The following is a 27,263-nucleotide window of genomic DNA, read 5'->3' on the forward strand; positions in this document are numbered from 1 at the left end:
GCCCGATTGTCGCGATGGTCTTGACCATCGCGACCATCTTCCTGGCCGCTCGCTATAGCTGTGGGTGGTCACGCACAGCTATGCGAGTGGCCAGGAGGCCGTTCTAAAACAAAAAAAAAAGACCGGCCCTGATTCAGAGCGAGCGCTCTGTCAGAGTGTCCGGCTCTGAATCAGGGCCAGAGACCACATGCTTCCGTTTTGGGAATGGTCCCCGGCTCCACCAGCGCCCGGCATTTCTTTGGTTTCTGCATCTTACTCCATTTTGCTCCCTGTTCATTACATTTGGGACTACTGGTTACTGAATCTGGTGGGGTGGTAGGAATTGTGATGACCTGTTGACTGTCCAGTGTTCTATGGAATGCAGGTATTGCTATTGTCCTCACCCTCACTTCCTCCTCTTTTTCAATTGCTTTGGAAGTCCCTTTGATAATAAGCTTTGTGAGGTGGATAGCACCAATGGAAACCATGATCAGTTGCCTCTAGTTCAGGCCTGGCCAACCTGTGGCTCTCCAGCTGTTGTGAAACTACAAGTCCCAGTATGCCCTGCCACAGTTTTGCTGTTAGGGAATGTTAAAACTGTGGCAGGGCATGTTGGGACTTGTAGTTTCACAACAGCTGGAGAGCCACAGGTTGGCCAGGCCTGCTCTAGTTCTTTCATGTGTGCTGTTATTAACTCATCAGCACAATTTCATAACACATTCATGCCCACTATTAATGGAGGTACAGTACACTCACATGGTAGACAGTGGTGATAATACATCCATGATGTGGAAGCACAGTTTGTCCTACCAGTATTAGTATTAGAGATGTTAGGAACCCATGTGATGAGGTTTACCTTGACGTGGTAGATCGGCATGTATTTTTGGCCAAACGTGCAGTACTAAGAACTGTATTTAAATGTTCATTTTTAGAGTTTACTATAAATGTTTAAAATATCAGCATTCTTAGTGCATAGAGTGTGTGCCTACATTTTCTTTTCTTTTGTATTCATGGAACTACAAGTCTCAGCATGGTAGCACCTCTTGTAATGTTTAAAATTAAGATATGCCTTACAGCCCCCCCCCCCCTCCACACTTTATCTTCTTTATGTGTGTATTTAATGTATACTTGAACGCAAGACTGGTTCTCCAGGATTAGCACCCCTCCCGCTTGCCCCTAAATGATTTTAATTAGTATAGGTCCTTGCATTGCTGTCTACACATTGGAATAGGTACTAGTATAGGTAAGTCCTGAATAAATGTATATAATGTGTCTGTATTAGGGATGTTAGGGACCCACCTGATGAGGTTCACATTGAAGTGGTAGGTGGCATACATTTTTGGCCAAACATGTACTAAGAACTGTAGTTAAACTCCATGTTAAGTTTTAAAGTTTATTATAAATGTTTAGATTATCTGTATTCTTAGGTGTATATTTACTAAAGGTCGATTTTAATCAACATTTATGATGTTTTTTGGGGCTAATTCACACAGTTAACAAAACTTTAAAAATATAATCAAAAATTGCTAGTAAATGTGTGATTTAGACCCAGAAACACATCGATGTTGATTGATTTTGATAGATTTTCATACATTTTAAATAGACTAAAATTGATTAAAATCGACCTGTAGTAACTATACCCCTTAATGTGTCTTTTCTTTTTTCCCTGTTCATTGCATTGAAGGCTACTGGTTAAGGAATCTGATGGGGTGGTAGGAACTGCAGTTGACTGGCCAGTATTCTATGGAATGCAGCTGTTCCTATTGTCTCCCAGTGGTCCTCACCCTCATTTCCTCTTTTTCCATTGCTTTAGAAGTCCTTTTGACAGTAACCTTTGCGAGGTGGTTGGAACCAGTGGAAACCATGATCAGTTGCTTCTAGTTCTAGATTTTTCTTGAGTGCTGTTATCAACTCATCAGCACAGTATCATAACACATTCATACCCACTATTAATGGAAAAACAGTACTCTCACAGTGTAGACAGTGGTGATGATAATACATCCACAGTTTGTCCTACCTTTAGATCAGCTTCTTAGCTTTGACAAGACACTATTACTGACAAATAATTGCATAATAAGGGAGGTGGCATAACCATCACTGTTCCCTTACAATGTTGCTGGAACTTGACTAGTTAAATGGTGGTAACTTGGGAGCCTGTATTCAGCCTATCTGGAATGATGATCCCTTTTATCTATCATAGGCTACTTTCCTAAATCCTACAATTTTCTTGCGATTGCCCTACTAATGTTGTGCTCCCTGAGGTTAGGTCCATGGCTTAAGGCTTCAGATTTAAAGTCTTGGCTTCTATGCATCTAAATTCCATGTGGCCTCTCTTCTGGTACTACCTACCGATGAACCTTCCTTGTGCATCAAATTGGACATATGGCCACCTCCTTGAAACAAAGTGGAAATTCATATTGGGGTGTACTCACAGGGTGCCACTAATCCTCTTCTTGCTATTTGGAAGGTTGCTTCTTCAGGTTTTGCAGTTGTCAACACATGCCTGTCATGCCTTACCTGGTCCTCTATCCATCGGAGGTCCAGCTAGACCAACCCTTGGTTCATGAAAACATTCCACAGGTTTCTTGATGTCCGCACTTGTAATTATTTTTAATTGCCTGTGCTGTAAGAAAATGCAAAGGCAGTAAATAGTTGCTGCTGCTAATGATTTATTGCTTTTTAATTATAATTATTAGACATAGGGATATGGTGTTATACATGTTTGCTTGGGATGACAGGGTTTTCATTAGGCTTGAATGCAAACTCAAAAATAGTTTTCTCCTAATGCAGCTGATATTTGGCTTAAATATTGGATTTATGTCAATTTTATTACAGATTTTAATGTAATAAAAATAGTTTTATTACTTTTAGAGTACTCTGGGCGGCTGTTGCTCTTGGGGGTTTAGTCTTTTTAATTACAATGACCCCGGAGATTCATTAGGTGGACTCCATGCTTGTGGCAATCATTTTATATTAGAAACTAGCCAATAATACTATAAATAGCATTGGGATTTCGGTGTGTCCTATAACACTTTAAAAAGGGCTGGCCCTAGGCATAGGCATTAAAGGCAAATGCCTAGGGGCAACTGGAATGCCTAGGGCATCCCAAACCTAGGGCCAGATGTATTTTTTTTTCTCTTTGAGCTGCTTGGAGCCGGTGCGGCAATCTGAGGCAGCCAGGAGGGAGAGATCAGGAGGCTGCAGCAGCAGGGCACTCTGACTCACACAGGCAGGAAGTGTTTTTAGTTTCACTTTCTGCCTGGAAGTCGAGGCTGATGCGAGTTAGTGCAGAGGAGAAGCCAGGCAACACCCACGGAGCTGCTGACAGACCAGGCTCCAACACACAGGATAAAAGGTAAGATTTGGATGAGGGGAGGCAGATACATTTGGGGAGTGGGGGCTGATGGCACTACTATGGGAGGGGGAGACAGACCTGTGGGGAGTAGGTAGTCAGGGAGCTGATGATACTGCTATGGGGAGGCAGATACATTTGGGGAGTGGGGGCTGATGGCACTACTATAGCAGGGGGAGACAGACCTGCGGGGAGTAGGGGCTCAGGGAGCTGATGATACTGCTATGGGGGGGGGAGGAGGAGGCAGATATGTGGGGGCTGATGACCTGTTATGGGGGGGAGGCAGATACAAGGGTGTGTGAGAGCTCAGGGCTGAGGACACTGCTATTGGGGGGAGGGCAGAAGGCAGAACCACATGGGGACTGGGGGCTCAGGGTGTTTATGACACTGCTTTAGGGGAACGGGGGAAAGATATTGAGAGTGGGGCCCAGGGGGGATAGGACACTGCTCAGGTGGACTCCCATCATCCACAATGATAATAAGCTGTACTGGGGCAGGGTTGCTATGCTGAGAGAAGGATGTTGGGTGAGTGGTGGTGACCTGTGCTGTGTGAGGGCTCTGGGTGAGGGGTGATGGGTGCTGTACTGTAATCTGTGCTGTGAGGAGTACTGTGCTGGGTGACGGGTGCTGTGGGGGGTACTGTGATGGGTGCTGTACTGTGAGGAGTGCTGTGCTATAATCTGTGCTGTGCTGGGTGAAGGATGCTGTGCTGTAATCTGCTGTGAGCGGTACTGTGCTGGGTGACGGGTGCTGTGCAGTGAGGGAAGAGGAGTGCTGTGAGGGTAGAATTTGCCCTATAGAAGGTCTTCTGTGGTGGAGGTATAAGGAACCTTACCTTAAATCTGTCCCTATTTTCTTAGTTACAGCAGTGTACCGAGAGGGGTGCTGCGAGGGGAGAACTTGTGATTTTCTGCTGGGGGCACCAGAGAAAATCTTGCCTAGGGCACCAAATTGGCTAGGGCCAGCTCTGACTTTAAAGAATGATAAATATATAAAAATGTAAACAGAAATAGTCTAGTGTAGTCAGGAGGAAATACAGTACCATCTGAAATAGTCAGAGCCACAATGTCCTGGTGACATCGATTATCACTACAAATAGGGGTCTTGGGGTCTTGTCTGATCTTCCAAAAGTTTAGAATTATTTGCTGATTTATATAATCAAGTATCATTCACAGATTAATTTGCCCATTTTTAGTTTTGACGACATGGATTAATAGTAATGACATAAACTCTAATCTCCAGCTAAATAAAAATGTCAAGGATTTTTATCAATAGCAATATTAGTCTGTTTTTATTAAATACACATAATGCAAGATATTTTAATGTCTGCTGCTGCTTCTGTGTCGAATTCAGCATGGATCGCAAGTCTGCACACGTACGCACCCGGCTGCTGCAAAATTATGCAAATGAAGCGATCGCAGCTCGATCACAGCAATATATAAAGATGCCTACCACTTTATTCAGCTGCCCACTTCCCTATACTTACATCCCCAATACCTATGCAAGTGTGCGAAAACATCGGTAACATCATACCCATACGCACAATTGTGGTTGACCTGACCTCACTCACAAACCGCTAAACGTCCTGCACGCAGTGAGAGCTCAGGCAGTGTATGCCATCTCAGGGACTTAATTATACACCCCCCTGAAATGACGTCCACACGCACTTGCACGCCTGCGTTCATCCGACCATCCCCAAACGGCATTTCCTGTCAATCACTGAGCGATGGGACATTGAGCTTACCCCGATTGCTTCCCGATCACAGTGACCGGTTCGTGCATGCGTACTGCGAAACATACGCATGCGCAGAACTCAACAATCAGCAGAGTGCATGCGATTTCTCATCTGTGTTCCTTGCTGAATCAGGCCCAGAGTTCACTGTGTATTTTTTGAGGTACTGGAATGTGGTACAACACTGCGGATACCTTTTGTATGCATATAATAGACAGCGAGGGGAAATGGGTGTAAATGCCTTTAAGCTCCTAGTTTTGTGGATAGGGGGATTTTGCCTGTAGATGATTGACAGATGGCAGGATGTTGACTGGACCAATTGGATAGTTTAGAGGAGGTGCCTAAGTTCTATTTTGGTGATCTCACAATTATGCCTTTTTACCTGTTGGAGTTTAACAGGGACACTTGAGTATTATCCTACACTCTCAATTATTTTATGAAACTGTTAATTTCTCCCTCCTTTTCTCAGAATCCTTTCTGTTTTCTGCCCCTTGTTCCTTATTTCTCTCATCCTTACTGATCTCTCATAATTATATCTCGCTTCTCATTTTTTCAATACGTTTTTCCCTTTCCAGTGTTTTAGATTGTATTTTCCCCTTATATATTTCTTTTCATTTCTGACCTCTGCTATTTTTTTCCTTTCCTTTTTTCCCCATGTATTTCCCTCCATGGAGGGTCTCTCCTGCTGTTTCACTGATTTGCCTAGACCTCTGTCCCCTCTGCTTCCTGTGCATTCTTAGCCGATGTGGCCATCTGCAGCTGCTGGACCATGGCACTGATGGACAACATCCCCTTTACTGCCCCCAATAAAGTGAAGATTTTTTGAGCTGGCTATACCTCTCACTCATATCATATTGATAACCGCCTGGCCGGTCATGCCTATATATCCCTCCTTTAATTTTTTTTCCCACAAACCTGCCCTGCCCAGCCTCAAATACCTTCAATTTCCCCACCTTTCTCCTCCAATCCAGTCAGCCTTCTTTTGTTTCCTACTCTAACACCCCATTCTCTCTCTGCCTTCCTTTTTCAACCCCTTTTTTCTCACTTCACCCTTACTTACAACTCCCCCACGCTTACTCGCTTCTAGGTAGCCAAACCTTCCATGCCCCCACCCCCACTACATCCTCCTTTAGTGCAAGTTCTGCTGTTTCCCCAGTCTATGACCCTGTGCAGTGCCAGATACCCCTTATTTTAGTGTCCTACTTCACTTTATGCCATGGTCATGCCCTGCTTAACACTATGCCATGCAATGCCCCAGTTCACAGTATGACACTTTGGGTCATATTCAGATAGGATCTAAAAAGTCCATTATCAGCGCTAATTTGACATCGATGATGTAATTTTCGACATTTTCACTTATCCCCATATTCAATGTCAAAAGACTTTTCGCAGGTGCGAAAAATCTTTGTCAAAAAATGACAAATGATATCCCAGGAAAAAACGGCGATGATGGTGAAAAGTCCGACTTCCGACTTTTCACCTCTAATTGAATATGGCCCTTTGTGGTGCCTCAAGTTCACAATTTGCCACATTGGGGTGCTACCAGTACACACTATGCCACACAATGCCCACAGTTCCCATTATGCAACACACTTTAGCCAGTACATATTCTGCAACATTACTGTGCTCCCAGTTTCTATTATGCCACATTACAATCCCCACATTTCATTTGCAGACACAATATAATTTCCCAGGGTCACATTATGCCACATTCTGATTCCCATGTTTCATGTTGTGTCAACTTGTATAATACTCCAGTTTATGTTTTGAAACATTATAGCACGCTTGGTTTGGTCTGTGCTGCTCTGCAGGGCCCAGTTTATATCAGATACCATTTCATTGTTCTTCAGAGCATGTCATGTGACATTTGTGTCCCCACGTTAGATTATAATTATTAACAATTATTTTTAAATCTCCAGCATAATCCATTCTTTACAATTAGGAACAAAGCATTAATAAGACAATACTAGGTAATAACATAGGCAAATAGGTAATAGGGCCCAACTCACAAGCTTATAATCTATAGGGATATAGGAATTTGATACATGAGGATTAGACAACATATTGCAAATGGTCCAGCCAGATTGCAGAGGTTCTTGGTGGTCTGTATAATCCAGTCAAACATAAATGTTGTCAGGGGGTCTTTTGGTTGTGGGAGTATAGATAGAGAACATGTTAGCTTAAGATATGTGTGGACAATATAAAGGGGAGCTAGTTAGATAAAATAGCTTAGGGAGACTACTTGGGTGGGTCTGGGATTTGATAAATTGCCTGAAGAAGTGACTTTTCATATCACACTTGAGGCTAGAAGAATGTCTTTGTTTGAGGGAGGACATTCCATAAAGTAGGTTCAGCCCCCCAAAAATCCTGTAACCGTAAATGGGAGCTGGTAATTTGTATGGATGAGAGATGCAGATCTTGGACAGAGCTGAGGGGTCGAGCTGGCAGATATTTTTAGATGAGTGAAGAGATGTACTGTCTGTTGGTGCAGTGTTGTTTATAAGATTTTATATTAGCAAATGTATTTTATATTGGATTTGATATTACACGTGGTGCAATTCTGCTTAGGGGAAGACAAGTAAGGAGGCTATTGCAATAGTCAATGTGGGAGATAAGTTGTGCATGAATTAAAGTTTTCACAGTGTGAGATATGTGCATCTAAACAGATTGAATGTTGGGATAAAAGGATAGCGGTTAACAGTGTCCAATGCAGCAGAGGGATCCAGTAGAATTAGAAGTGAGTAATGACCTCAGTGCAATCTCAGAAGATCAAGTACATTGTTTAAGCAAAGAAAGCATAAGAGGCAGGTGTAGGCAAGTCTCTCTAAGAATCTTGGAGGCCAAGGAAACAGAGAGAGGACAGTAATTTGAGAGAGAATTATGGTCATAATTTAGTTTTTTTCAAGATAGGAATAATCACAGCATGCTTGAATAAGGCTGAATATAACCCAGCAGAGGTAAATAGATTGCAGATTTTACTTAAGGTTGGAATAAGTTATAGGATCAAGAGGAGAGGTAACAGAGTAGAGAGTGGACACTTCATCTTCATTTGTGGGAACAAATGTAGAGAAGTTGCCAGAGGTTTCAGGAAAGGGATTGAGCCAGCAGCTACAGTAGCTGAGGAAGAAGATGCCATTTCACATCTGATATTATCAATTTTGTCCTTAGAGTAGGAAGGAAGATCTTGAGCACTGATAGTGGTAAGTGGGTTTGGTGTGGGAGGGGTGAGCAGAGTGTTACTTATATTTGGTGTTTGAAGCCCGAGTAGAGATAATAGATTGGAAGTATATTTGTCTAGCAGTGTCTGAATATACTGTATATGTAGGAGTGGTAGATAGCAGTATATGAGTGAAAGTCATGCAAGGTTCAGTATGGGATGTAGGTCAATGGTGTTCTGCTTTTTGTGAGAGTTTGTGCAGAAGGTGTATTTCCTTAGTGTGCCATGGCTGACGTCAACATGGATTGTGAAGAGCATAGGCATTAGAATGGGGAGGCAAGGGGACGGCTCGTCCCCCCCAAAAAACATTTGAAAGGCACGGCGGCTGTGGACAGTCAGGGGCTGTGCATTATAGCAATAGGCTGCACAGCTCAAGCCTAATACTATAAAGCACAACCCCTGACCATCTTCGGCTGCCGCTCCAGTACCTGTGCACCCAGCAACATGTAAGAGAGAGGGAGGAATGAAGAGGATGGAGAGGCAAAATGCCAAAGGGGCATCGGCATGATTTTATATTGCCCCCTCCCCCCCAGCATAACATGATTCTGATGCCCCTGGTGAAGAGTAATTAGTGCCGCTTGATCTAAGGCTGTTATTATTAAGATGTGGCACTACTGTCTCAGGACAGGAGACTGTAGAAATTAGGGTTGTTGCAGAGTTGTTGATAGAACTGAGATTTCTGCAATTGTGAGGCAGTTTGGTGGAGTCTATCAGCAGTGACTTTGAAATAATGGAGAAGTTGCAGTTGATAAAGTGATCGGACAGAGAGAAAGAGTGTTAAAAAGATCAGAGCATAGCAAAGAGAATACTAAATAGTTGCAGTGGCTACAGTATCTTCATGCAATGGGCCGTATTCAATTAGACGCGAAAAGCCGAAATCTGCGAAAAAGTATCGCCGATTGCGACTTTATGCCAGTCAGAACCTTATCTCCGTATTCAATTCCAAATACTTTTCGCATACGCTGAAAATCAATGTAATGTAATAGGCGAAAAAGATTTGCCTCTGAATAGCAGGAGAAAAGAAGTGCAGTTTTATTTTGGGGTGCAAAAGTGGGGATACCACTCAGAACCCTTGGGACAGCCACCCCAAAGGATAACTGCATCAAAAAATCCCTAAAAAAAAAGTGAGGAACACCCCAAAAAAGTACTTTCATTTTCGGGGTGAAAAAGTACAAAGTGGGGGTACAAGCATAAACAGTAGCGAAATAGACTTCTTGGGGGGCTGCAAGGATGAGTCAGGTGTTTTTGGGATTACAGGTGTTTGCAACAGGTGCGTTTTTCATGTTTTTGAAAAGTTCACTTTAGCGACTTTAAAATATGTTATCACCGCCATTTATTTTCACCTAAAAATATTGCTTAATGCCATTCTTCACCACTTCTGCAAAGATGCAAATAAGACGCTATTGACACAACTTAAAATTGCTTTATTAGGGCTATTTGGGCACATGTACATTGATCCCCAATGTTAGTGCATCTTTTTGGGGGGTTCAGGCTAATTTCCCCAATTCTGACAGCACTTTCCGCCCGTTTGACATTCGCCGTGTCCTGTTTTCGCATATTCTGGAATTTAATGCAGTTAATAGCGGGGGCGCGCACGATATGTTTCCGCGGCCAAGAGACACGATATCGGCGAAAAGTCTGGCAGGCAAAATTTTTCCGTGGGTGCGAAACTAATTGAATACCGTCCATAGAGGCAGAGCCGTAACTAGACTTTTTGGTGCCTTGTGCGAGAAAGAGCATTGGCACCCCCCTCACCTATTTTTCAAATAGGAACATAAGATGTGCACCTGAAAAGGGCCATAGCCTCATGGGGAAGGGCCAGGGAAGAGATAGGGGAGGCCAGGAGATGCTGGGGATAAAGGAAGAGGAAGCTACAAGTGAGAATGATAATAAACAGAAAATTGACAGGTCCGAACAGCGCCCCATGCCCTGAAGTTCCTTGTGCCATGGCATGGGTCGCACCACCCTAGTTACGGCCCTGCATAGAAGACTCAATCCATTGGCAGAGGCCAAGGGGTACAGTACATTTTGTTTTTATTGGGATTTTATATCCATTGATTTTGCAGTTCAAATACTTTATATAGGCATATCTAAAGGAATCTAGCAAAAAAATAAAAAGACTTTAGACTGCAATATACCAACGGCCCAAACATTGATTATTTAACATAGACAATAATAGAAAACCCAAATTTACTAACCATTTGGTTTGTTAAACCACTAGAACACAGAAACATTGCAGCAGAATAGTAAAACGTGTGGCAGTCATTTTCGGTCGAAGCACTGCACAGCTCAGGGGAGAGCCATGGCAAATGTGACAGGTCACTTCTGGAGCTACGCACTTTCAGCCAATCAGTGCATCCCCATTCATTTTTATGGAGAGTGATCGCTCACATTAGTCATGGCTCTTTACTGAGATAGTTCGCCTGGTTTGTTTTATTGCAAAGATTTGTGGATGGTACATGAACAAAAGTGGACCTCATCCCTGGGTTCTGTTCATATTAAATTGGAGAATGAAGAATGTGTGGAGGAATGTTTATTTAATAAAGGTATTAAACAGTCGGTGTTGGTGTATTGTCTTAAATATTTGTTTTACAGAAATGTGGTTCAACAAGTGCCAACATAGCAATACATGCTTGCTTTTGCAAAGAAATTATTATTTAAGTATTTTACATTAACACCACATTCACCGCCACCAAGAAAGCGGGAAATATTACTGGGCTTTTAGCCCAGGTATGGTTGTCCCATGGGAGGGGTGGGGGGTAAAGAATTAAATTTTGGGGGGATTCTAGGCCTGGGCTGACCAGTTAGGGGCTGATTGACACACAGAACATGGGGTCCCTCTGCCATAACGTTATACTGCTTTTATGTTAACTAGGGGTGAGCGGGTTCGGATTTCTGAAATCCGAACCCCCCCGAGCCCCCCCGATCCGAGGCAGATCCGAGTCAGGCTCGACTTTTCCCGCCTGACTCGGATCTGAAATCGAGGCAAAACATCATCATCCCGCCTTCCGAGTCTCGCGGGTTTTGGAACCTATATAAGGTACCCGCGTCGGCGCCATTTTCTCACTCGGCTGTGGACAGTGAAGAGGGAGGGTGGGAGTTAGGGCTGGCTGGGCTGTGTAGTGTAGTGTAGTGTAGTGCAGAGTAGTGTTGTGCTGTGCTGTGCTGCGCTGTGCTGCTGTTGTCCACTACTTCAAAGTCCATAGGGGCTGGCTGTGTTGTGCTGTGCTGCTGTTGTTAATAGGGGCTGTGTCCACTACTTCAAAGTCCATAGGGGCTGGCTGGACTGTGTTGTGCAGTCAGTTCTCCATAGGGGCTGTGTCCACTCCAAAGTCCTGTGCAGTGTCCCAGTCCTAAAGGGGTGCTGTAGTGTTGTCAAGGGGGTGCTCTGTCCATCAGGGGTGCTCCCCCCAAGTGCTAAAAAAATAATATTTTTTGTGTGTTTGTGAATTGTGTGCTCAGTAGCCGCACGTGCATCAACAAAGTAGTGCCAAGCGTGCGCCTGTGTCATAAGTAAAGGGCCGGCTGGCTTGACCGTTAAAGGGTGCTGTAACCCCCAAAGTACACTCCAGTCCAAACCAAAAAAAAAATATTTTCTGTGTTTGTGAATTGTGTGCGCAGTAGCCGCACGTGCATCAACAAAGTAGTGCCAAGCGTGCGCCTGTGTCATAAGTAAAGGGCCGGCTGGCTTGACCGTTAAAGGGTGCTGTAACCCCCAAAGTACACTCCAGTCCAAACCAAAAAAATATATATTTTCTGTGTTTGTGAATTGTGTGCGCAGTAGCCGCACGTGCATCAACAAAGTTGTGCCAAGCGTGCGCCTGTGTCATAAGTAAAGGGCCGGCTGGCTTGACCGTTAAAGGGTGCTGTAACCCCCAAAGTACACTCCAGTCCAAACCAAAAAAATATATATTTTCTGTGTTTGTGAATTGTGTGCGCAGTAGCCGCACGTGCATCAACAAAGTAGTGCCAAGCGTGCGCCTGTGTCATAAGTAAAGGGCCGGCTGGCTTGACCGTTAAAGGGTGCTGTAACCCCCAAAGTACACTCCAGTCCAAACCAAAAAAATATATATTTTCTGTGTTTGTGAATTGTGTGCGCAGTAGCCGCACGTGCATCAACAAAGTAGTGCCAAGCGTGCGCCTGTGTCATAAGTAAAGGGCCGGCTGGCTTGACCGATAAAGGGTGCTGTAACCCCCAAAGTGCACTCCAGTCCAAACAAAAAAAATATATATTTTCTGTGTTTGTGAATTGTGTGCGCAGTAGCCGCACGTGCATCAACAAAGTAGTGCCAAGCGTGCGCCTGTGTCATAAGTAAAGGGCCGGCTGGCTTGACCGTTAAAGGGTGCTGTAACCCCCAAAGTACACTCCAGTCCAAACCAAAAAAATATATATTTTCTGTGTTTGTGAATTGTGTGCGCAGTAGCTGCACGTGCATCAACAAAGTAGTGCCAAGTGTGCGCCTGTGTCATAAGAAAATGGCCGGCTGGCTTGACCGTTAAAGGGTGCTGTAACCCCCAAAGTACACTCCAGTCCAAACCAAAAAAATATATATTTTCTGTGTTTGTGAATTGTGTGCGCAGTAGCCGCACGTGCATCAACAAAGTAGTGCCAAGCGTGCGCCTGTGTCATAAGTAAAGGGCCGGCTGGCTTGACCGTTAAAGGGTGCTGTAACCCCCAAAGTACACTCTAAACCAAAAAAATATATATTTTCTGTGTTTGTGAATTGTGTGCGCAGTAGCCGCACATGCATCAACAAAGGAGCAGCGCCAAGCGTGCGCCTGTGTCCCATAAGTAAAGAGCCGGCTGGCTCATTTCTTAAAGGCTGGTGTAACCCACAAAGTGCACTACTCTCCAGCAAAAATAAAAAAATATTTTCTGTGTTTAGCCGCACGTATATATCAAATCGATATAACATAAATGGAGGACCAAACTTTCTCCGATAGAAATAAAATAGAGAAAGATCAAGAACCACTTCCTCCTAGTGCTGAAGCTGCTGCCACTAGTCATGACATAGACGATAACATGCCATCAACGTCGTCTGCCAAGGCCGATGCCCAATGTCATAATAGAGGGCACATACAATCCCAAATGACAAAGTTCAGGAAAATGACCTTGAAAAAAACATTTAAATCAGCTGAAGAGAAACGTAAACTTGCCAATATGCCATTTACGACACGGAGTGGCAAGGAACGGCTAAGGTCGATCCCTAGTATGTTCATGACTAGTGGTTCAGCTTCACATGACGATGGAAGCCCTCCTCCCACTAAAAAAATCAAAAGAGTTAAGCTGGCAAAAGCACAGCGAAGAACTGTGCTTTCAAAGAAGATATCACAAATCCCCAAGGAGAGTCCAAGTGTGGTGGTGGTTGTGATGCCTGACCTTCCCAGCACTGGACGGGAAGAGGTGGCTCTTTCCACCATTTGCACGCCCCCTGCAAGTGCTGAAAGGAGCACCCACAGTCCACTTGCTGATATGCAATTTGAAGATGTCACTGTTGAAGTACAACAGGATGAGGATACTGGTGTAGCTGGCGCTGAGGAGGAAGTTGGCGAGGAGGATTCTGATGGTGATGTGGTTTGTTTAAATCAGGCTCCGGGGGAGACAATTGTTGTCCGTGGGATGAAAAAGCCCATCACGGTCATGCCTGGGCAGAAGACCAAACATTCCACCTCTTTGGTCTGGCAATATTTCTATCCAAATCCAGACAACAACTGTCTTGCCATATGTACCTTATGTAAAGGTGGAATAAGTAGGGGTAGGGACGTTAACCACCTAGGAACATCCTCCCTTATACGGCACCTGCAGCGCGTTCATAATAAGTTACTGTCAAGTTCAGAAACTTTGGCTAAGACCGTAAGCAGTCCAGGGACACCTAAATCCCGTTGTCCTGTTGTATCCAAGCGCCTGCAAACCACACCGTCAACTCCCTCCTCGTCAATTTCCTCCTTAGTCAGGATCTGAAGTAGTCCTGCAGGCCATGTCACTGGCATGACTGACTCTAATATCCCGGATTCCTCCGGAGGATCCTGCATTGCTACGCCTCCTGCTGCCGCTGCTGCTGTTGCTGCTGCTGGGAGTCGTTCATCATCCCAGAGAGGAAGTAGGAACACCACTACTTTTACTAAACAATTGACCCTCCAACAGTCCTTAGCGAGGAGGATGAAGTACGACAGCAGTCATCCTGAAGCAAAATGTATAACTGAGGCCTTGACTGCTATGTTGGTGTTAGACGTGCGTCCGGTATCCGCCATTAGTGCAGTGTGATTTAGACAATTGCTGGAGGTAGTGTGTCCCCGGTTCCAAATCCCGTCTAGATTCCACTTCACTAGGCAGGCGATACCGAGACTGTACAGAAACGTCAGAAAAAGTGTCCTCAGTGTCCTGAAAAATGCCGTTGTACCCAATGTCCACTTAACCACGGACATGTGGATAAGTGGAACAGGGCAGACTAAGGACTATATGACTGTGACAGCCCACTGGGTAGATGTATCACCTTACGCAGCAACAGCAGCAGCGTCACCAGTCGCAGCATCTCAGAAACGCCAGCTCGTTCCAAGGCAGGCTACGCTGTGTATCACCGGTTTCAGTAAGAGGCACACCGCCGACAACCTCTTAGAGAAACTGAGGGAAATCATCGCCCAGTGGCTTACCCCACTTAGACTCTCCTGGGGATTTGTGATATCTGACAACACCACCAATATTGTGTGGGCATTACATCTGGGCAAATTCCAGCACGTCCCATGTTTTGCTCACACAATAAACTTTGTGGTGCAGAATTTTCTGAAAAGCGACAGGGGCGTGCAGGAGACGCTTTGGGTGGCCCGTAAAATTTCTTGCCACTTTCGCCATTCAGCGACTGCGTGCCGAAGACTGGAGCGCCAGCAAACACTCTTGAACCTGCCCCGCCATCACCTGAAGCAAGAGGTTGTGACGCGGTGGAACTCAACCCTCTATATGCTTCAGAGGATGGAGGAGCAGCAAAAGGCCATTCAAGCCTATACATCCACCTATGACATAGGCAAAGGAGGGGGTATGCACCTGACTCAAGCGCAGTGGAGAATGATTTCCGTGTTGTGCAAGGTTCTCCAGCCCTCCGAACTTGCCACACGTGAAGTCAGTTCAGACACTACCAGCTTGAGTCAGGTCATTCCCCTCATCAGGCTTTTGCAGAAGCAGCTGGAGAAAGTGAAGGAGGAGCTAAGACGGAGCGATTCCGCTCGGCATGTGGGACTTGTGGATGAAGCCCTTCATTCGCTTTGCCAGGATTCCAGGGTGGTCAATCTGTTGAAATCAGACCACTACATTTTGGCCACCGTGCTCGATCCTAGGTTTAAAGCCTATGTGGTGTCTCTCTTTCCGGCCGACACAAGCCTGCAGAGGTGCAAAGACCTGCTGGTGAACACACTGTCAGCTGAAGCGGAACGTGACACGTCAACAGCTCCTTCTTCATTTTCTCCCGCAACTGGGGCTGCCAGGAAAAAACTTAGGTATCCTAAGCAACCCGCTGGCGGTGATGCAGGGCAGGCAGGACCAAGTTTGGACATCTGGTCCGGACTGAAGGACCTGGCAACAATTTCTGACATGTCTACTGTCGCTGCATTTGATACTGTCACCATTGACAGAATGGTGGAGGATTACATCGGTGACAGCATCCAAGTAGGCATGTCAGACAGTCCATACCTGTACTGGCAGGAAAAAGAGGCAATTTGGAGGCCCCTTTACAAACTGGCTCTATTTTACCTGAGTTTCCCCCCCTCCAGTGTGTACTCCGAAAGAGTGTTTAGTGCAGCCGGGAACCTTGTCAGCAAAAGGCATAGGAGGTTGCTTCCACAGAATGTGGAGAAGATGATGTTCATCAAAATGAATTATCAGCTCTTCCAGGGAGACCAGCCTCCAGAACATACAGAGGGACCTGTGGTGGTGGATTCAAGTGGGGACGAGTTAATACTTTGTGAGGATGAGGATGTACACACTGAAGAGGGTGAGGAATCGGTGGATGAGGAGGATGAGGATGACATCTTGCCTCCATAGAGCCAGTTTGTGCAGGGACAGATTAATTGCCAGCTTGTTTTGTGGGGGCCCAAACGAACCAATCATTTCAGCCACAGTTGTGTGGCAGACCCTGGCGCTGAAATGATTGGTTTGTTAAAGTGTGCATGTCCTGTTTATACAACATAAGGGTGGGTGGGAGGGCCCAAGGACAATTCCATCTTGCACCTCTTTTTTTTCTTTGCATTATGTACAGTTTGGGGCCTAGTTTTTCAAACTGCCATCCTGTCTGCCACTGCAGTATCACGCCTAGATGGGTCACGTGTTTGTGCCGCCCACTCGTGTCGCTTAGCATAGTCATCCAGCTACCTCGGTGCAACCTTTTGGACATAAAAACACTATTGTGAGGTGTGAGGTGTTCAGAATAGACTGGAAATGAGTGGAAATTAATAAGGTTATTGAGGTTAATAATAGCATAGGAGCAGAAAAACCTACAAATTCTGTGATTTTAGCTGTTTTTATGCTTTTTTTCAAAAAAATACAGATCCAAAACACAAAACCCAGAACCCAAAACACGGAAGGGTGGTTTTGGCAAAACCAATCCAGATCCAAAACACGAAGAAAGATCCAGATCCAAAACCAAAACACAAAACACGAAAAGTGGCCGGTGCACACCCCTAATGTTAACCCCCCAACTGGATCAGTCTGGTGCTAGCTTCTGGAAAATAGGGGAGACACCAATTCCCACCCTATTTTCCAATCCCTCTATTTTCCAAAATTTGCAAAATAGGGAGGGATACTGCATGGGGTTCACCTATTTTCTAAAAACCAGGGTGATCCAGTTGGGGGGATAATGATGAGATTTCTGGGGCTGGTTTGGGGGAAAACCCACAACATTTTCTTTAACAAAATGTATTAATTTATTGACTATTAAACATAGCAAAGCCTGCACAGATCGTAGTGGTCTACAAAGTGTGTTAAGTCTGTCGCAAAATGACCGTGGACTCTACTGGATGAAAGGGTTAATCTGATGGGGTTTTAGACTAAAAATATATGATAGACATTGCAGTCAGATTGCTATTGACACTCCAATCTGATGGTTAGCAAATACTGGATTTTTACACAGCAAATCCGATGGCAATGTTCAGCTAGTTGCAATAGATGGCAAACGTGATTTAGTAAATTAACCCCCAAGAGAGGATGTTAGAAGAGTAATTTGAAGGGAAATGTGGATTATCCCATGTTACACTGCACCTGGTGAATTAGAGCATGCACTACACATGCCCACTCATACTGTATATAACATCCACTATGCACAAAACTCATTGGATAGAATGTCCCCACTCTCCACATTGGAGTCTGGTGAGTGATTGTATTCCGTTGACCCTTTTCATATTTTACTTTAAATTCTACTTTATCCCTAGGGTTATCTTTTGCATCTTCCACTGCCAGGGCAGTAGTAAGCCTTGCAGGGCCTCTGTAATTTTTTGAGGGTGTGGCCTAATATCAGTAGGTGTGGCCATGCCTCCATAAAAAAAAAAAGTGTTTGCTGTGTCAACTTCTCTGGTCCCATGCAGCCCAGCTCACAGCAGCATGTGCTGGGCTCTACCTGCCCATGCTTAATGCCCACTCTGATTCATCAAGCATCCACCCTCATTTTTGTCAGGATGTGTTAGAGTGAAAATGCGTCCAAAAATCTGAAACTTTTCATCGCAATTCCAATATGTAGAAAACTTTGGAAAGTGAAACTTTACAGAGTTAGCACCTGGTAGGCAATGCCTTTTATAGATAGTATTTTCTATTAGAAGAATGTACTCTTCTTTTGACATTCTTCCCTGGGAGGGATCTAATAAACCCGGAAGTCTCCTCTTCGCAAAGGACAGCTCAGTCAGAAGTGCTGTCCTTTTGCAATTTTAATTGCATATGTAAGTTCATATTGACGTTATTAATGCTGCTATGCATGCAGCAAGTGGCAGGATGTATCACATCCATAATGCGATGCTTGATGCATCCCGCCCTCTGTGTAAATTTGCAAAGTAATCTTCACCAATTGGTGATTTTGTCCACTGTAACCCCACGTTAGCTTTAATGAACTACTGTCTTGTGCATGTAATTCTGAGCAATTTTGTTAGAGTTTTTGGAACCTGATTTTTTTTATTGCATTTCTAACCAGTGTTGTTTCTGAAATGCCCATGAATAGGTCTATACTAGATTTATATTCCCCTTAGTGTGGAACAAGTTAGATTTTAATCACAATTTATTGACACTATTGGTTATGGAAGGCCAAAGAGAAAATGACATACAGCATACTTGCCTACCCTCCCGATTTGGTCGGGAGCCTCCCGAAAATCGGGTGCCGCTCCTGACCTCCCGGGAAGGCAGGCAATCCTCCCGGCCCCCGGCAATGTGCCCGCAACCCCCTGCGCCTTTAGGTACAAACCCCGGCAGCAGGGGGGCCGGTGACGCGATTCGCGCTGAATCGCGTCATCGTGGCTCCGCCCCGCTGCACAATGCCATTAATCACGGCATTGTGAAGAGGGGGCGGAGCCACGATGATGCAATTGCGCTGTCATGCCCCCATGCTCCGCCCCCAACACTGCGTCATGTGCTGGGCCCCACCCCCTTTGGCCGCGTCACGCCCCTATCCCTGTAAGCCCGACAGCTCCCTCCCGGAAGGAGGGAGCCAAATGTCGGCAAGCATGACATACAGTGATAGTATATTTATATTTATTTTTACATTTTAATCAGATGGACAGGCCAGAAGTCAGCATAACTGTTATGTGCTTCATTCATAAACTTGAGCAGTTCTAAAATATAATTCATTTCCATAATAAAACTTAAAGTTGATATACTCTGTCCTGTATAACTCAGATTTTATATGTGCACAACTGAACATCAGATCATTCTACTTACTATATGTGACACAACATTGCATAAACATTTAAAATATTGAATACAGTAGTTGCCCACATACCTTAAATAAGCTGTATACATCAACTTCTCTTTCACCAAGGTACATGTACCATGGCTTTAAAGGCCTAAATGGTGGTCTAGGAGAAAGTACAGGAAAAAAAAGTGGAGTATGGATTCCACATAGATCTTCATTATCCTGGATACGATCATCATAATTTCGCGAATCCCGGGAAGGAAAGAGACCATAAACCTTTAAAAGAAGAATGCAACCAATTAAATGTTTTACTTTGACAACAAGATCTTTCTGTATCCGTTAGAAAGAGGCCTAATTCTCTGTACTCTTGGACAAACCTGTTCTATCCACTATTTCATGTTCACTCTTCGTTCCCTGCTCCATCATATGACACTGGCCTTGATTCAGAGATGGACGCTAATGCGATTGCACAGTACGTAATTGCGAAAATTTGCTAATAGTTCCAAAGATCACCCATGCATAAGGACGCCCACTGCTGCCTTCTCATCTGCGTACGATATCTCTTACCTGATTAAATATCAGTAACAGACGCACATCGAGCAGCCATCTTGCCCTTGCGGAAGAGCTGACCAGCAGCAAACACTGCAGCTCTCCTGACACGCAGAGGGCTCTCATGCTGCGTAGATTAAGTGGAACTGCAGGTGGATATGGAGTTTATAATTAGTTAAAGTATGTTGGTTGAAAACCAATTAATGACAACAAGATGTCTTTGATGGTTTTGGTGGAATAGAAGAACTTTGGTCTTTCAGCATTGAATCATTTCAGGCATGACTAAATTTCTATCTCTGTAAGTTTCAGAATTGTGGGTGATTTGACAACCTTAATGCATAGCAATGTTTTGCATCCAGTATTCATTTATGATTATTATTATTATTATTATTATTATTATTATTATTATTATTATTATTATTATTAGATAAGTACAGTTCAGTTTTGCTGAAAACCGAACAAACTTTGGGGGTCTGAGTCAAATAGTTCTACTTGGAACCCCAAAAGTGATCCAAGCTGGGACTTTGATCACTTTTGGGGTTCCAAGTAGAACTAAGTCCCAGCTTGGATCACTTTTGGGGTTCTGAGTAGAACAGAGTCCCAGCTCAGGTCTGATGTATGTTTGGAACTTGGATTTAAAAACGGAATCTCGAATTTTGGATTGCATATAAATCAATTTAAAGAAAACTATTGCATTTGAAGGTGGTTTTGCCAAAACCAAAACACGAGGGTCTGCACACTTCTCTAATTATTATTATTATTATTATTATTAAGATTTGTTAATTATATACTGCAAACTACTGCTCAACACTTTATAGAGATTGTTTAATCATGTACATCAGTCTCTGCCCCAGTGAAGCTTACTAGTGTATATAAACTGTCCACCAATGTGGCAAAATGAGGTGTTAAATTTACCCGACCCTTGATACAAGTCATCGCACACAGTCAGTGGACTGTGGTTTACTAAGTTTGTTCCACAGTAATTCCCCATGGATACAGAGAGTTGGGCCTTTATATGTTAACTAAAAGTTAAAACTGCTTTGGACCAATCTACAGATTCCTGTTTTCGCCCAAACAAATATACAGTAACGTTATATGTAATTAATATCCATCTTGTATAGGTGTTAAATCAAATAGTTAAATTGTAAAATATGCTTTGAAAGAACTGTAGCCAAGTTAACCTATAATGCCTTGACTGCACCCAACTTTCCAAAATTCACAAAGTACCTCCTCATTTTCATAAAGTATCGGCCCCATTTATTATGAATTAAGTTATTTTTATAGCAACTATGCATTACTTAGTGCTTACAGAGAGTATTTATTCAACAACATCAATCACTGTCCCTCTGTGTAGCTAAGTAATTTTCTCCTACCACACAGACATATTAGCTTGAATTAATGTAATAAGAAATCAGTTGACATACGTATATGTTTGTGTGGATGGCCAGACTAATATGGAAATAACATACAAGCTACACCATAAAAGTGTATTCCCATCTATAACTGTGACCTCTAATGACTAATCAACACCCACCAAAATGTGCCGTGAGTCTGGAATTTTGGATATCATGAAAAGACTGCAATGGTTTAATTCAGGGAGGTCATTTCATGTAACTATTATTAGTGATTATGCTTCTTTGTTGAGATGCACTGTTGTAGTTAGTTTATTAAACACCTTTTGGAGTTATCATTATTAGGGTGGGCAGGAATGAGATGGGAAGACCACTGTTTTGTGTCCATTCCTTGATAGGTAAGGGAGGCATATTGGATAAACAGACTAGATTGCATCCTTCCTGTACCCAGAAGCAATGACATTGGGAAACAGAGACAGAATAATTAGCTGCTCTATGAGACCAGCGGTAAACTCAATTGGAAAGACCTAGTGGAGATTTGAAGAAAGAATTGTTTAGAGGGTCACATTCCTTACTAGACTAATCAGTATCAGTGGTTAGAAGAGGAAGACTGTGGGACCCAGGGATCTTCTTCAGTCAGAAGAAGGGGTTGGTTATAGAGACATAGGGCTTCATTCAGAGGCAGCAGTACGGTCTACGACCGCACGGCCACCTCGATGTTTGCCCAGTGCGCATGCGCACGAGGGAGCCGGCTCCTTCGTGCACATGCGTGAGACCCGCTACGACCGACAGCGCCGGTCGTAGTGGGTCTCTTTCCAAAGGGGGCGAGCTGTCGATTTTTATTGACAGCTCGCCCCGTTTGGAAGGTGGGCCGGGGGGGTGGCAGCCCAAACGGAGGCGTTCCCATCACTATAAAGGGGGCGTGCTGTCGATGGTGAGTGACAGCATGCCCCCTTTGGTGGGCGTGCCGGGGTCGTGGCTGGCCAGACGGAGGCCCCACTGACATCACTAGTGATGTCAGTGGAGAGCTTCCGGCTCTGACAGAGCCAGAAGCTCTCTGGGGCTTACGACAATTGAGACCCTACCCTAGGGTCTCGTCGTAAGCCCTGATGGTCGCGATGGTCCTTGACCATTGCGAACATCGCCCTAGCGGTCGTTAGAGCTGTGGGTGTAAACCCACAGCCTAACGACTGAAACAGAGGCGGCCGTTCAGAATGCAAGTGGCCACCCAGTTTCTGAGCGACCGCTTGCATCCTCCGACCGCCTCTGAATGAGGGCCTTAGTACCTGTTATGTATGTTGTGTTACAAGGTAATTGTTTATGCTTTATTTAACAATGTTATACTTTTGTTTAATATTGCTAATGTTTTTTGTTTGAAAATTTGCCTGGGCGCATATATAGTTCACCAGTCAACATTGCCGGTTATTTTTGGGTAAACACTTTGGTGACTAAAGCAGGTAAACAGGTGCCAACTACTGTGAGAAACACACTAACATTTATCTATGTATATATTTGGACTACGGGAGCTACAATAAATATAATAAAACTGCATTCAAACAGTAACTTGGTCAGAATAGAGCATATGTTTTTAGCGCTGTGAGGCAGCAAGGAGATATTATAGATGCAGGAAGGAGGGAGTTGACACCTAACCTATAATATATTAAGGTTTGGCGTCCTATGGATATCTGTCAGCAGGGGGCATGAGAGTGCCATCTGCTCCACTGCGCTTGTGCTAGATGGACACCATATCTGATTATATAATAGAAGCTTTTATGTTTACAGTTGGTTATGTGATTTCATAGCAGGTACAAAGGGAGTCATTCAGACCCGCTCGCGAGCGGCAGTACGCTCGCAAGCGGGTCAATGTTCCCCACTGCGCATGCGCACGACGGAGGGAGCTCCGCCGTGCGCATGCGCGAGACACGGCGAGCGACGGGCTCACCATCGCTCCGGGTCTCGCAGCAAAGGGGGCATGCTGTCGATGTTGATTGACAGCACGCCCCCTTTGGTGGGCATGCCAGGGGGAGTGCCTGTCAGACGGAGGCGTTCCCATGGGAATGCCTAGCGTCTGAAGCTGGCCCCACTGACATCACTAGTGACGTCAGTGGGAGTGATTTTGGCTCTGATAGAGTCCGATGGTCGCGATGGTCAAGACCATCGCGACCATCTTTTTGGCCGCTCGCATATGCTGTGGGTGGTCACCCACAGCTATACGAACGGCCAGGAGGCCACTCCATTTTCATGGAGGAGGGCACTGATTCAGAGCGAGCGTTCTGGTCAGAGCGTTCAGCTCTGAATCAGGCCCAAAGTTCTGTGATTTCTGAAGTGATGCATGATTCAATAAACTATAACTCTTGTTTTCTATTGTATTATTACAGCACTTACTTTATCAGCTGTCAGCTCTTTGTCAGGTTTCATTAGCACCACACTCTGATCCACTACCCTCAGACCACAGAGAGATCCTGGAGCTGCCTGGACACGGAGAGACACATCTGATCCTGGAAGGACTTCTTCTGGGGAGAACCCAACTGATACCTGGAAAAATGTTGCAGGATATGGGAATATTAATATATATAAATATAAATATCCATTATACATATCTAAATTACTTACCAGACAATAGCACTTAGATGGTAAATGTGAGAATTTTTTTTAATAATATATTTGGTGGTAGGGGAGTTGGCAAAATTTGGTTACAGTATAGCAACAATGTGGACAAAAAAAACATGATAAACCATAAAAATTGCAGATGTATAATTATTACATTTAAAAATGGATTAACTACAATTGCAGTGCTTTTGCATACAGTATAGTATTCTTAAGAATGGTGATGTTACTAAACATAGAAAAAGGTGCAATTGTGTCCAGACCCTTTGAATATAAATGTATGCAATCCTGTTTGGACAAATGCACATGTTTAGTACAAATGTGCAAAAACTCATAGTGAACGTGCAAACACTAATTTTCTTTGCCTGAGTAGCAGTGAATTGTAAAAGCCAATAGCTCTTTATCACTACAAAATAATAATGACTTAATTTAATGTATTCAGTATATATAGATGCCTTATACATGACGTTTTTATTGTAAGCATTTCAAATATTGTAAAAAAAAAAAAGCAATAACTTTGTCAGACAATTCACCTGATTTTTTAAACATATTGCAATTTTGAATTTTGCAGAATCAGCCAAAATCTCTCCATTAGGTAGTAACATGTACAAAATTACAAAAAGATTTGAAGATGTCCCTGCATTCAAAGACAGCTTTAAGGTGGTCTGACCATGAAGATCTGTGAGAGACAGACAACAAAAAGGTTCAAGAAAAAAAAAACATAATTCTGTTTATACAGGAAAATATTATAGGAATCTTCACTCTGAGACAGTTACTAAGAAATGTCCCCTCTGTCATGTACTAACAATCATGGAATCCTGTTGTGGGGAAAAACATTATTACTTTGTTAAATATGAAGACATAATTTTAGTGCAGAAGATGAACAATGGGCAGGGTTGCAGGCTATGGAAGTGCTCGCTCTGAATCAGGGCTCTCCCTCTTAATTTTTAGAGCGGCCTCCTGGCTGCTCGCATAGCTGTGGGTGACCTTGTGGTAGGGTCTCATTGCCGCAAGCCCTGGAGTGCTTTTGGCTCTATCAGAGCCGAAAGCACTCCCGCTGACATTATTTGTGAAGTCAGTGAACACCTCCGTCTGGCCAGCCACGCCCCCGGCACGCCCACCAAAGGGGGCGTGCTGTCACTCATCATCAACAGCACACCCCCTTTGTAGCGAGAACCACAGCGACGGCTCGCCCGCCGCTATCCGGGTCTCGCGCATGCGCACGACGGAGCCGCCTCCGTCGTGCGCATGTGCACTGGCCTAACATCGACCCGCTTGCGAGCGCTTTGCTCTCGCGAGCGGGTCTGAATTAGGCCCTCATTTCCTTGTTCATATTGTTTGTTCACAGTATACTGTATTAATTGATAAATGGTAGGTTAGTGGTAGTGTAAAGAGATATAAGCCCGTAAGCAGATGTAAAGTAGGGAAAGGAGGATATTGGGCTGATGAGCTCTTGCTTTGACAAATGACTACTAGCCCCTGAGATACAGCTACAATTAGAGCTCTCTGTTGTGCTTTATATAGCAATGTATTACTTGAGATTGGATGTAGTTTAAATCCCAGCAGTCAGGGTGCTGGCACTCAGAATACCTGCACCAGAATCTCAACACCAGTCAGAATCCCGGTGCCAGCATCCCGACAGTCTGCATCCTGATGGTAAGTAGTGGGGTTATGGGGAGGCTTAGGCTGCGGGGAAGAGGGTTAGGTTTAGACATCAGGGAGGGAGGGTTAGGGGTAAGGTTAGAATACTTACCGATAGGTGTTGGTATCCTTCCAGGGTAAGGATGCCGGCATTGGGATTCTGGCTGCTCGGATCCCGAGTCCTGGTATCCCGTACCCAACCCCTTGAGATATATCTATTTTACAGAGCTGTAGTCATAATCTTAGCTGTCAGGATGCCAGCACTCAGAATGCTGTTGCCAGAATCCCAATACCAGTGAGAATACCAGTGCCGACATCCCAACGGTAAGTACTGGGGTTAGGGGGAGGGTTAGAGTTAAGCACTAGGGGGGAGGGTTAGGTTTAGGTGGCGGGGAAGGAGGGTTAGAGTTAGGTGTAGGGAGAGGGGGAGCGTTAGGACACTTATGACAGGTGTCGGTATCCTAAACCTGTTGGGATGCCGGTGTCTGGATTCTGACCGCCGGCCTCCTGTACCTAACGCTATTTACACAGTATAACTGTGATGTACAATAAACACCTGCCAGTTTGCACCTAGTTTGTTATAATCATGTAGAAGTAATACATGTGCGGGTTGTAGATAATGTTGTAGACGTTTGAGTCTATTTTTTTTTACTGTGAATTTTTTAGGCTTTCAAGATAAAATAAATTCAACAAATTTGTGCAAAATCATCACAGTTCTATGTGTCTCTCATAGGAAAACACAATATATTGTTGCGAGTTGATATGTCTGTATGTCACACGTGACCTACTCAAAGTAAGCTCCTAACTCTGTGACTTTCTATAACAAACCAATAAACTAGAGCAATTCAGTATTGCTGCATTCTGGGACAGCTGCTCTAAAAAGCAGCTGTCTTGCTAATTCAGTAAAACTGCTACTGTTAGTACTAGCGGCAACATATTATACTGCCAAATATTGTTTCTGTTCATGGGTGACCTCACACATGTACACAGTGAGAGTCGGAGGAGGTGGAGGGATCTGTATGGATGACATTTTGCAATCCTCCAATAGGAAGGACCAGGACTCAGCAAACTTAAACCATCTGAAGATGGTGCTAATTCAATCAGTAAAGCTCTGAAAGGTTTCGGTACTTGTGTACTTTACGGACTCATTGCAGAGAGAACCCAAGTGTCCTACACTCATTACTATTATCAATCATGTGTAATGTCTAAATCCCATTCACGGAGAGGACCCTGACGTCATCAGCCAGAGTCCAGCGTCATTCCCTACCATCCAAGTGGGCATAGAGGGGGAATATAACCTTGTGGTAAGCCCGCGAGGAGCCAACTTTCTTCTTTAGGTGGGGACAACTTTCGGTACTTGTGTACGTAAAGTACACAAATACCATTTAAAACATTCATTGGGTTCTCTCTGCAATGAGTCTGTAAAGTACACAAGTACCAAAGTTTCAGTTTTCAGATCTTGATGAATTTATATCTCCATACTCGTGTATGGGGGCGGTGTGCAACACTAGGACTGTGCTGTGCACAAGAAATATCAGCGATATCTCCTGCTTGGTAGCAGTGGTGAATAGGTCCATTGCTTAAAACAAAACATGCCGTTTCCTCATGTACTGTAAGACTGACTTATTAACCTTAATGAGTAGGCCTCATATTACTAAGATCCATCACATATTCGGCAGCACAGTTTTGCAGTGCACCACCTGTTTGTGCACTCCCATTCCTTGTGAAGGGATGGGTATGATATCCCGGCTGTCGGGATGCCGCTGGTCAGAATACAGACAGCGGCATCCCAACATCCAGAATCCCGGCACCCATAGGAAGTCACGGTGAGTAGTTTTCTAACCCTAACCCAGGCTCGCCAACAGCTGTGCCGGGCCCAGGTGACATGAACTAATCGTGGAAGGCGTGGCCATGCCACCTTAGAGGAAAAAAAATTTGCACGCCGCCAAGCGGAGCT

The 27,263-nt window shown here is 44.3% G+C and overlaps 1 protein-coding gene across 1 annotated transcript in view; it reads right to left on the bottom strand.

Annotated features, from left to right (window-relative positions):
- The window catches only part of LOC148518858 (alpha-2-macroglobulin-like protein 1), a 208,252-nt gene that overhangs the window by 94,316 nt on the left and 86,673 nt on the right, over positions 1–27,263 (bottom strand). Inside the window, exons 14-17 of the mRNA XM_088476975.1 lie at positions 24,199–24,344; positions 23,444–23,593; positions 19,245–19,433; positions 2,497–2,602 (exon numbers count right to left, since the gene is read on the bottom strand). Coding sequence (XP_088333101.1) covers positions 2,497–2,602; positions 19,245–19,433; positions 23,444–23,593; positions 24,199–24,344 — 591 coding nt within the window. The remainder of the gene's footprint in view (positions 1–2,496; positions 2,603–19,244; positions 19,434–23,443; positions 23,594–24,198; positions 24,345–27,263) is intronic.

The sequence above is a fragment of the Taudactylus pleione genome, unplaced genomic scaffold (genome assembly GCF_031769625.1).
Source record: "Taudactylus pleione unplaced genomic scaffold, aTauple2 ptg000198l, whole genome shotgun sequence".
NCBI classification, from domain to species: Eukaryota; Metazoa; Chordata; class Amphibia; order Anura; family Myobatrachidae; genus Taudactylus; species Taudactylus pleione.